General features: G+C 44.0%; 2 protein-coding genes across 6 annotated transcripts; one reads left to right on the plus strand and one right to left on the minus strand.

Moving 5' to 3' along the window:
* Window positions 1–1,835: 1,835 nt before the first annotated feature.
* LOC128448827 (uncharacterized) lies at window positions 1,836–3,739 on the plus strand. Of its 4 annotated transcripts, none has more exons than XM_053431623.1 (7): window positions 1,836–2,120; window positions 2,305–2,375; window positions 2,626–2,802; window positions 3,066–3,124; window positions 3,198–3,260; window positions 3,348–3,410; window positions 3,499–3,739. In XM_053431623.1, exons 2-7 carry the CDS (start codon window positions 2,348–2,350, stop codon window positions 3,685–3,687), a joined length of 579 nt encoding a protein of 192 aa, XP_053287598.1. In that variant the 5' UTR covers window positions 1,836–2,120; window positions 2,305–2,347; the 3' UTR covers window positions 3,688–3,739. The 4 variants fall into 4 exon arrangements, with proteins under 4 accessions (XP_053287598.1, XP_053287597.1, XP_053287595.1 ...); XM_053431622.1 differs by having other exon boundaries at window positions 1,836–2,051; XM_053431621.1 differs by lacking the exon at window positions 1,836–2,120 and having other exon boundaries at window positions 2,164–2,375; window positions 3,499–3,630; window positions 3,714–3,739.
* LOC128448826 (putative nuclease HARBI1) lies at window positions 3,625–5,313 on the minus strand. 2 transcript variants are annotated; one of them, XM_053431619.1, is made up of 4 exons: window positions 4,649–5,313; window positions 4,455–4,567; window positions 4,263–4,374; window positions 3,625–4,151 (listed from the first exon to the last, which is right to left on the minus strand). In XM_053431619.1, the coding sequence occupies exons 1-4, from the start codon at window positions 5,079–5,081 to the stop codon at window positions 3,784–3,786; spliced, it is 1,026 nt and encodes a 341-aa protein (XP_053287594.1). In that variant the 5' UTR covers window positions 5,082–5,313; the 3' UTR covers window positions 3,625–3,783. The 2 variants fall into 2 exon arrangements, with proteins under 2 accessions (XP_053287594.1, XP_053287593.1); XM_053431618.1 differs by having other exon boundaries at window positions 3,625–4,154.
* Window positions 5,314–11,432: the final 6,119 nt, after the last annotated feature.

Here is an 11,432-nt window from a genome sequence, read left to right on the forward strand (position 1 = left end):
CAATCAAACACACTCCAACCATCACCCAGAGGGCCCACGTTGACGCCTGTCCGTCTGGAAACGCAAGTGGTCATCCTGCCAAAACCTTACTGAGCATGTGAAAGTATAAGCATGAAGATCATGAAAAACGTCAACACGAAGCCTTCGTTTCAACAGTCAGCCGGCATCTCAGGGCTTGACTTCGTTCAGCGTTCAAGAGACCACCACCGAGAGGAGACAATGAGTCGTTGAAGAGAACCAAGACAGAAAGCACTGCACAAATATTTTTCGGATGATGGCCAAAAACACACCCGGGTTATTCTGAGTGTGTTGGCAAATGCACAACAGGCCTCATAAAATACCTGCTGTTAATGGCAAAAAGACAAATGGTCTGCTGGGATTGGACAAGCAGTAAGGATAATGAAAATATTGATTAAAACCATGGTCCCATCAAACTTCTGCTCCTGCTGTGGCGCTGCTATGGAGGCAGTGGGCAGCTTTAACCACTGGGGGGCAGAAGTTACACAACGATGAAAAAGAACGACCAAACCAGGGGAAGAGCAGAGTAAAAGGACAAAAGGTTGAGGGAGACTTACAAACTAACAGGGCTGATTAACACAAATATTTGTTTTCATTCATTTATTTATGTATGTTGTTATTTCAATGACTGTAATAACTTATTTATTTTGTTTAGGTTTAGGCCCTGCAGAAGCAGGTTTGAATTAGGCCCCTCTCCACTGAGGCAGAAACTTCAACAACTGAGTGTTACCTGCTGCTGTTACTGTTGCAAAGACATCTATATCTGTCTTATACACTCGTTAACAAAAAGCTTCATTTTAAAGAGATGATCAAATCAGATTCCCATTCAATTAATGTTTGCATGTAATGTGTGGGATTATGTGTTTCTCGACTCTGGCAGCAGTTTCCCCAGGAGGTACTTTCTGATTGGATGGGATTAATTGAAATAAGCTGGTGACTATAGTCTCAGGCCTCTGAGTTGCTCAAATTAATTTGCAGACCAAGCCAGAATTCTTTATGTCGCACCCCGAGTTCCCCCTTCACTTTGACAAATGCAAATAAACAGAGCAATAACCTTCACATTGAGATTCTTTGTGTTGTTGTGCTGCAGTCGATATCCTGCACCAGGCATTATCTGACTGGATATTTTACATGCGTTATGTGTGGTACTTGATGGGACGATCTTTCCCAGCTGAGCAGATTCTGCTCTGTACAGCAATATATCCCCCGCATCAATCTATACTCTGCATCACTCTCCCTCCATTTACTGGACCAATAGGCATGCTTTTCTTCCTTGAGCCGGTGAGTGGTTAAATCGAGCCAATACCATAAAAATAAATATCAGCCTCTGTGTTTCACGGGACTGGCAGCCTGAGAAAAATAGTTTTTCTATAAGTCTTGTCTAACAACTAATTATCACAGCAGGACTGATGTCACTTTTGCACTAATTAACTGAAGATGGAAAAAAGATTTCAATGTCCTTGAGTAATGTTAATTCTTTCTTGAAAGAAGGAACACGAAGAGCTTCTAGAAGTTTGAGCTTCTACAGAAGATGCTCCTTTGTTGTGTATTGTTGTGTGGAACCTTGCTGTGTAGATGACTGATGTGTTTCCTGCCCTCGTACATTTCAGTTTGGATCAACATGCTATTGCTTGTCCACCCAAACAACTGAAACTATTTGTGTTTATTGTCAGGGTTGTTGGCCTGCTATACCCTTATGACCATGTGGGGTCCTCAGTGTTCTTGTTTTCCCTGTCACTTGTGTGTTGACTAGATTGTTTCATTGTGTTCACCTGTGCCTTGTTTGCTAGCCTTTATAAGCCACCTGGGGCCCGTTTCACAAAGCAGGTTCAACAAACTCTGAGTTAAAACCTTAACTCTGGGTTGAGCAACTCTGAGCTGTCAAACTCTAAGTTTTCGGTTTCAGAACAGGTGATAACACTTAGTTCAATCAACTCAGAGTCAAGGTAACCCTGAGTGAAGCTTGTGCATGAGGATATAAAAAGCCTTCATCAATGGAACACAGATAACATGATTCACCATGGCAACAAGTGGTAAACAGCCTCGATCCTCCTACTTCTCCCCAGTGGAGTTGGAAATATTAATGACTGCGTATGCAGAAAGTGAGCATATATTTTTAAAAAGAAGCAATACTGTGGCAGCAGCAAAAGTGCGGGATCTTGCGTGGCAGGAAATTGCTGACCGAGTCAATGCGTCAGTATTAATTTGAGAAAAAAAAGAAATGTTTTGTCTTGAATGTTCCACTTATTCAACAATTATATTCCATATGTGTGTCTGTGAGCACAGGTGCAACCCAACAGGCACCAAACGGACTTGGCAGCAGCTAAAGATGAAATATAAAAATGTAGTTCAAACAGGTAAGGTATAATAAAGTACAAGCAATTGTGATGTTGTTTAGCCTGCCCTCATTAAACAGCATTTAGTGGCTACATTCAACATGTGATGGATATATTTAAGTAATTAGGGAAATCTGCAAAAAAAAGAGAAATCCCAACACTGCCAGTATTTAATATTGTCTCTATGAAAGCAACACCTAAATGCCTTTTATACATACAAGTCTCCAAAGTTGTGTTTTCTGTATGTATTTAAATTTGACCTCCATTATAGCCAACAGAAAAAAGGCTGAGGCCCGCAAAACAGGTGGCGGTCCACCACCACCACCTCTCACAGAGGCTGAAAAGATGGCCCTCAGTCAGAACAGTGGACGACCCATTGCTGAGGGCATCTCTGGGGGGAGTTCATCGGACCCACCCACGCCCCAGGTCACAGGGGCCTACATAAGAGGTAAGTTATTCAAATGAATGGCATGTACGTTAATCCTTTTTCTAGTGTTCGCTCAGTAATGGCCACCCATTCATCTTAGACACAACTTAGTTGGCACACTGATTTTTCTTGTAGCAGTAAGCTACAGTTCTTTGCAATTGGCTGCTTTTGCTTTCAGATATCAATCTATTTTAAGGTGACTCAGAGTTTGAAAAATTGTGTTTAAATTAGGTGGGGCACTTTTCTGGGTAATCATCAACTGTCTAATCTTCATTTTCTACCAGTTACTGATGGTGTAATCTGTCTCGTTGAGCCTTCTGCCATAACAGACCTCCATGCTGTTGTAAGTACTCTTAATATTCCACAGATTTTTCATAATTGGTAGAATATAACACACACATTCTGTTTCATTACAGGAGGATGATGAAGAAACCTTATCAGCTGCCACAGAGAGGGAAGATGCAGAGAGGCCTGCTGAAGTATACACCTTTTTTTTTTTAAATAACTTTGGCTCAGTTAATAGTGTTGTTCCACAATACAACTTGCAACTTCTTTCTCTCTAACAGAGCCATGCTGGAAATTACAATGGGGAAGAAGGTCCATCAACCTCCACAGCACAGCTTACCTCAGTAAGATGTTGTTCAGCATTGACCCACAACTTACAATGACACTAAATAGACATGGCACTGAAATTCAATGTCATTTATGTTCCTATAGCTCCCTGTGAAACAACTTTACAAGGTATATTTAGAATCTCAAATAAACAAATCACACCTAGAAATGGAGCACATAAGGCTGCAGATCACCAAAACAGAAAAGGAAATACAACTGCTGGACCATCAGTTAAAGGTGGGTGACGTGCCCACAGGTGGATGTTTTTTAATTGTTTCAACAACAAAGGATTAACAACTGTACAAAATTTGTCCTTCTAGGAAATAAAGAAGACCTCATAAAATGAGATGCATATTGTCGTTCTTGAACATTGGGGAGGTGATGGGTCAGTTAGAAATGATTGACACATATCATGTCTCTAACAGCTCTTCCATCTCGTGTATCAGCAGGGGGGGTATGATTAATACCTGGATCACAGGGGGAAAGAGTAGGACATTGTTCTCCTCTAATAGTGGCAATGTTGTGGAGAACCACACATGCCACTATAATGTCACAAGCTCTCTCTGGGGTGACCCTGAGCCTACGAAGGCACTGGAACCGGGCCTTGAGTATCCCGATGGTCATCTCCACTCTGGCTCGTGTCCTGCAGTGAGCCAAGTTGTAGTGTCGCTGTGGGCCAGGCTCAGGGTCAGGGTAAGGGGTCAGCAGATAGCGCTGGCAGGGGTACCCTCTGTCTCCGAGTAGGTAACCATCGAACTCTACTATGATAATACAAGATACAGTTTGTTTCAGTTGCAATAGGAGGAAACAAAATATTTGATCATAGGATATAACTATATACTGTATATAAATTATATATATAAACTCACCACCGGCAAATCTGGCACTCAGTGTCGACTCACGAAACATTCGTGAGTCATGCACAGACCCAGGCCACTTCGCTTCCACATTGTTAATCATGTGGGCTCCATCACATATGATCTTCACAGTGGAGAACAGTAATTAGCTGTATGGTGTAGTGTATTTAATTTGGAATGTTAAAGGCTACTATTTAGGCCTACCTGCACATTAATGCTGTGGACAGATTTCCTATTCACATAATCTCCTTCATTTATTGAAGGAGCGATGATAGGAATGTGAGTGCCATCTATGCAGCCAATCACACCTGGAAACCCTAAAATATATCAAATTGACTGATTAGTGCTTCAAGTCTCAAAGCTTTATGACATAAATGAATTACTGCTTAGACTGATACCTGCAATTCTGTGGAACTCTTCTTTGAGAAGTCTGGTGGGTCTGTGACTTGGGAACACTACAAACGTGCATAGTAGCCGTTTCAGTGCAAGTGTCACATTTCGGACAGCCCGACAGACAGTTGCCTTGGACACATGCTCTGCATCACCGACGTTATACAAAAAACTGCCGTTGGCAAAAAAACGAAGTGCAATACAAAGAATTTGCTCGGAACTGAGAGCATGTCCACGATGCGTCATGTGAGCGATGTGAGGGCTGAGAATATCGTTTATATAAATTATAGATGATGCAGAGAAACGGAAACGCTCAAACAGATACTCATCAGGGAATGATAAAACATCCAATCGGGGTCTAATAATCCTCTCCCGGTGGAGATGTCTGCGGAGTATCTGCGCCTCGACATCAACTGGCTCTTCAATAAAAGGACACGCCATGTCTGCCACTGCCTTCAGTCTGCAGGCTTCAACTTAAGAGCAGGAGAAACTCGGGGTTAGTTGAAGAAAACCTGCCAGCGAGCAGGTTAGGTTCACGGAGTATGTTGCCAGGGTAACTGACTCAGAGTAAAGCTGAACTGGCTTTGTGAAACTGAAAAACCAGAGTTTCCCTCATCTCAGGGTTAACTAACTCAGAGTTTTCACTAAACCTGCTTTGTGAAACGGGCCCCTGATCTTCTGTGTGTTGGCCGAGTCTTGAAATTGACACCCTACAGTTATGGTACGTGAGTTGCTCTGAGAATCTCTGCTTTAGACCTGTTTTGAACCTTTTTTGATCTTGAGATCCTTTTGTTACCTGTCTTTTGGAAATCCTTAGTTTACTCTGTTAAATTGCCCAGACTGTGTTTTTAGTTGTCTGGAGGTATTTTTTGTTACTGTTCAAACCGTGTGGAATTCTCTGCCTGACCTAAGTAAAGAAACCTTTTTTGATTCCCTACAAACAAGTGCTGTGTCTGTGTCTCTGCATCTGAGTCATCATCCCTCGTAGCTCAGTGGTAGGCAATCCGCCTACTACACAGGAGACCCAGGTTTGAATCCCGACGGATCCTTATAGTTTATGCTCAGAGGGGCAAAATTAGAACATTAGGTAAGAGTGTCCTATAAAGTCCAACATTAAGGAGGCTTGTTAGCTGAAGTGTCCGTTGCAGATTGTGCAGTCCAGCAGAGTATGGAGCGTATTAATAATGGAAGCTACTGTCGATGTGCTCGCATTAGAGCCCAGTCTCTCCTCAGCCACAGACAGGGAAAAACCCTGATCGATGACATGATCACTTGGAGTTCCTCTAAAGTTATTCCAAAGCTTCCCTCCTCATCCGAAATGTCTGTCCTCTTCCACCACTCATTTCGCCTCCTTCTTCGCCACCCACTGTAACACATCTCCTCTCGACCTGTCTTTCTATAGCGTGAATGATGGTACCATTATTTGTCCACACAGCAGCCTTCATAAAATCGAGGTGAGAGTTTAGTTTTGCATTCATCAATTTGGACTGAGTTTTGTGAAATCATTGAGGATTTCATCGGATGTTGAAGGAACATATACGGAAGATTAGAAAAAACACCATTTAGTAAAATCATTTATTGTCAAAATACTTTCAACACATAATAGTATAGAAGTATCATCAATTAGTATACAAGCATGATAGGGCATAGTCCTTGATAGGAATAGAGCACTTTTGCTCTATTGGTTTAGAAGCTGTTATGTACTGTATATTACTTTAAATTCTCTAAAATTCCACAAAGGCGTGGAAGCATAAGGTTCCCTGCTTTTGTATTTTTTGTGTATTGCCCAAGAACATTACCCTGACCTTATATCTGATTCTTGACAAGTGACAACGGACAAATATTTCACTTGGCCTATTTATGTTATTGTCGACACAGATGTTTTTACATCTAAATCCAGATTCAAAACAGCAGCCAATATGAATTGTCAGGACGTAGGATTATGACCAATATAGGTCACGAACCATAAAGAATCTGAATCATACTCACTATAATGTTAGAACAAGAACTACAATTTAATGGCCATCTGGCAAGATATAAAATAATTAAACAAAATGTTTCATGTTTTTTGTCGATTTAATTCTTATAAACTTTACAAACGCAGTCAGTACTCTGCTTCTGATTCCATTTATAAAAATGATATTAAATTTAATGCAATCCTTCATAAGACCCCAGTTAGCCATGCAGCAAAGTTATCATCTCAGGTTGATTTGATTAAAAAGGAAATAAAACAAATGGAATTAGTTTTCTTCAGACTCCAGAGGGAATTATGCAACCAACCTAAATGTGCAGAGTTGTACCCTTTAAGATTATTTTAAGAGATTAAGATACATTTATTTATCCCAAACACATGCACAGACATGCAAAGCCACACTCTGCTTTTAACCCATCTGGTGCAGGACACACAGAGCAGTGAGCAGCCATGTACGCCGCACGGGGAGCAGATGTTGGGGGAGTAAGGTGCCTTGCTCAGGGGCACTAGACAGGGTAGGGATAATCCTCTTGGATTTTTGGACAGATCAATCCAGGTTCGTCTTTTTGTTGTTTCTCCGTGGAGTCGAACCAGAGACGAACCGGATACCTTTTCTGCCCATAGTCAAAGTTTCTGCCACTTGTCCACCGCCTCTCTTTGTAGCTGAGGTTCATTCTGTACCTTGTATTCTGTGAGTGTGGAGAGACAGACGTCGTGGTGTCACATCTCTGCTGGAAATAACAGGGCTTTTATTACGTTTTCAAACTCTCGCCTCTTCATCGTCTTCATCACTCCTCTGGATTTACTCTTCGATCCCTCTAATTCTTTCCCCCCTGTTCTGTCTTCATGGTGTGTGTTTCCACTCGGCTGCAGTGACACAAAACCCCATTGTCCCTGTCACACACACACACACACACACACACCAGTGTTGGAACAGCCAGCATGTAAAGAAGAGGCTATTGTTCAGGTGTTCAGGGAACACAAACTGCAACATCTGAGGAATTTATTGAGGATGATTTTCTTCCTCAGCAGTTTGACAGGTTTGACTTTGGGCCAGAAATATCTTTCTGTCAGACAACTCACGTTTGATCATGTAATATATTTATTACAACAGATTTAGTGTTTGGCGTCTAGGCTCCAACTTAATCACTCCCCCATATGATTACACAGGAATGATGGGAGTGATGAGCAAATACTTGTAACCCCCCGTTGGAGCCTACAGGTGGATGCTGGGCCTACAGGTGGATGCTGGGGTGGTGGAGGGACTGTAGCAACAGGTAGCCATACTGCAGCAGCAGTGCGAGCAAGAGGGGTTGATGGGAAATGTCTCTCTGGTTAAATAGACCACCTGATAAGGTGGGTGTGTATTATAGATGGTTGTGGAGATTGAGGTATATCACATGATGTATGTCACATGATGTATGTCACGTGATTGGCGCAGCGCAGCTCGAGTTGCCTGCCAGAACTAGCTCGCAGGCGTCGCCATATTTCTGTCAGACAACTCACGTTTGATCATGTAATATATTTATTACAACAGATTTAGTGTTTGGCGTCTAGGCTCCAACTTAATCACTCCCCCATATGATTACACAGGAATGATGGGAGTGATGAGCAAATACTTGTAACCCCCCAAAACTGCACATAGTCGGAGCCTGACGTACGGATCGGTATCTGCTATGTGTGCGCCATTCACCGCTGCGGTGTGGCCATTCTCCGTAGGGGCATTAGCCTGCAGGAGAATATGCTAACTAGTGAACCTGTTATGTGAGCCATTCACCGCCGCGGTGTAGTCATTCGCTGTAGCCAAATTGTCTGCGGGGGAATATACTACCTGGTGAGGTTCCCTATACGGGAATATAGTGAACTTGTCACATGGCAACATATGCACCGGAATTTCCCCTTTAAGCCCAGCAAACCACCTGAAATGTAATAAAATAATCAGTCTGCAAAGCACATACAAATTATTCACTCACATGTTTTGTTTGTATCGCCAATATTCAAAACATGATTCGTTTCATCGGGCTTAACAAATGCGACATCCTGTCCTTAACCCTCGACAAGAGTAAGGAAAAACTACCAAAAAACCCCCATAAACAGGGGAAAATGTAGAAACCTCAGAGAGAGCCACATGTGAGGGATCCCTCTCCCAGGATGGACAGGAACAGATGTATGCCACGGCAAGGGTGCAATGAATCCCTTGGCATCGTTCGCATTGTATCGTCACCATTTGAGGGGATGAAGGCGCGCCGAAACATGCCTGTGACTACCCCGGACGCAGAGACGTGATGGATCCCGAGATCTGACATGCAACAAAGGATTTATGCAGCGGAGAATACATATTAAAACATCAAGGCTGCAGATGATGTTTGAGAGTCAATATTCCTTCTTGTGGTGTCCAACATAGCATGAGTAGCATGGATGATGGAGTGTTGCAGTCCTAGCGGTGCCACATCTTAGTAAGTGCGGGGACAGCATCCAGGTGTTAGGCCTCAGCTCTGGCAGGGATGGCGAAGCTTTGAGGAGATCTCGTCATGCATTTTCGACCATTGATTGGTTGAAGAGGGATGCAAGCGTTTGATCATAGAGGAGAAAGAACAGAAAGCAGTATTATTCTTAACAATGATAATTCAGAAGTCTCGACAAGATCTATCAGACTTGTTGTGAACATGTGTTCTTCTAAGACTAGAGAGGATAAGGTCATGTAGAGGATTAAATAAGCGTCCTTGTCAGATTTCCTATTAGACTGCTTCCGTTATCGTATACTCTGACTCACCTTGACAACAATTCAGTAATAAGGAAATATAAAGCCAAGGTAAATGTTAGGAAAACTGTCATCATTGAGGATTCATAGCTTTTCTATTGTAGCAGCATTGACACATGACAGGGTTATTGGTTCTTGATCTATTCACTGTTCTGTAGGAATTGGATGAATACCATGGGGTCAAGACGCTCGGGTATGGTTGGACAGATGGGATTTCCCTCTGCTTAAACAGACCGCCTAATGCGGTGGATGAGTGCTGTGGCTTATTGTGGCAAGTGAAGTATGTCACCTGATATATGTCACATGATTTATGTCACCTGATGTATGGCACATGACTGAAGCAGCGCAGCTCGAGTTGCCTGCCAGAGCTAGCTCGCTGGCTTCGCTCCATTTCAGTCCGACAACTCACGTTTGATTATTTATCTTATTTATTACGATATTTATTATTCACAGTAGAACATGTTTGTGTTTGGCGTCTAGGCTCCAACTTAATCACTCCCCATATGCTAACACAGGAATGATGGGAGTGATGCGCTAATACTGTAACCCCCCAACACTGCACAGATTTGGAGCCTGACGGATGAATCGGTATCTGTTATGTGTGCGCCATTCAACGCCGCGGTGTGGCCATTCTCCATAGGCGCATGCCTGCTGGAAAATATGCTACCCAGTGAGCCTGTTATGTGTTCCACGCCACTGCGGTGTGGCTATTCTCCATAGGCGCATGCCTGCTGGAGAATATGCTACCCAGTGAGCCTGTTATGTGTTCCACGCCACTGCGGTGTGGCTATTCTTCATAGGCGCATGCCTGCTGGAGAATATGCTACCCAGTGAGCCTGTTATGTGTTCCACGCCACTGCGGTGTGGCTATTCTCCATAGGCGCATGCCTGCTGGAGAATATGCTACCTAGTGAGCCTGTTATGTGTTCCACGCCACTGCGGTGTGGCTATTCTTCATAGGCGCATGCCTGCTGGAGAATATGCTACCCAGTGAGCCTGTTATGTGTTCCACGCCACTGCGGTGTGGCTATTCTCCATAGGCGCATGCCTGCTGGAAAATATGCTACCTAGTGAGCCTGTTATGTGTTCCACGCCACTGCGTTGTGGCTATTCTCCATAGGCGCATGCCTGCTGGAGAATATGCTACCTAGTGAGCCTGTTATGTGTTCCACGCCACTGCGGTGTGGCTATTCTCCATAGGCGCATGCCTGCTGGAGAATATGCTACCTAGTGAGCCTGTTATGTGTTCCACGCCACTGCGGTGTGGCTATTCTCCATAGGCGCATGCCTGCTGGAGAATATGCTACCTAGTGAGCCTGTTATGTGTTCCACGCCACTGCGGTGTGGCTATTCTCCATAGGCGCATGCCTGCTGGAGAATATGCTACCTAGTGAGCCTGTTATGTGTTCCACGCCACTGCGGTGTGGCTATTCTCCATAGGCGCATGCCTGCTGGAGAATATGCTACCTAGTGAGCCTGTTATGTGTTCCACGCCACTGCGGTGTGGCTATTCTCCATAGGCGCATGCCTGCTGGAGAATATGCTACCTAGTGAGCCTGTCATGTGTTCCACGCCACTGCGGTGTGGCTATTCTCCATAGGCGCATGCCTGCTGGAGAATATGCTACCTAGTGAGCCTGTCATGTGTTCCACGCCACTGCGGTGTGGCTATTCTCCATAGGCGCATGCCTGCTGGAGAATATGCTACCTAGTGAGCCTGTTATGTGTTCCACGCCACTGCGGTGTGGCTATTCTCCATAGGCGCATGCCTGCTGGAGAATATGCTACCTAGTGAGCCTGTTATGTGTTCCACGCCACTGCGGTGTGGCTATTCTCCATAGGCGCATGCCTGCTGGAGAATATGCTACCTAGTGAGCCTGTTATGTGTTCCACGCCACTGCGGTGTGGCTATTCTCCATAGGCGCATGCCTGCTGGAGAATATGCTACCTAGTGAGCCTGTTATGTGTGCCATGCCACTGCGGTGTAGCTAATCGCCATAGGCGCATGCCTGCAGGAGAATATGCTACCTTGTGAAACTGATTATGTGCGCCATTCACCG

This window comes from Pleuronectes platessa, chromosome 10 (assembly GCF_947347685.1).
Source record: "Pleuronectes platessa chromosome 10, fPlePla1.1, whole genome shotgun sequence".
Taxonomy (NCBI): domain Eukaryota; kingdom Metazoa; phylum Chordata; class Actinopteri; order Pleuronectiformes; family Pleuronectidae; genus Pleuronectes; species Pleuronectes platessa.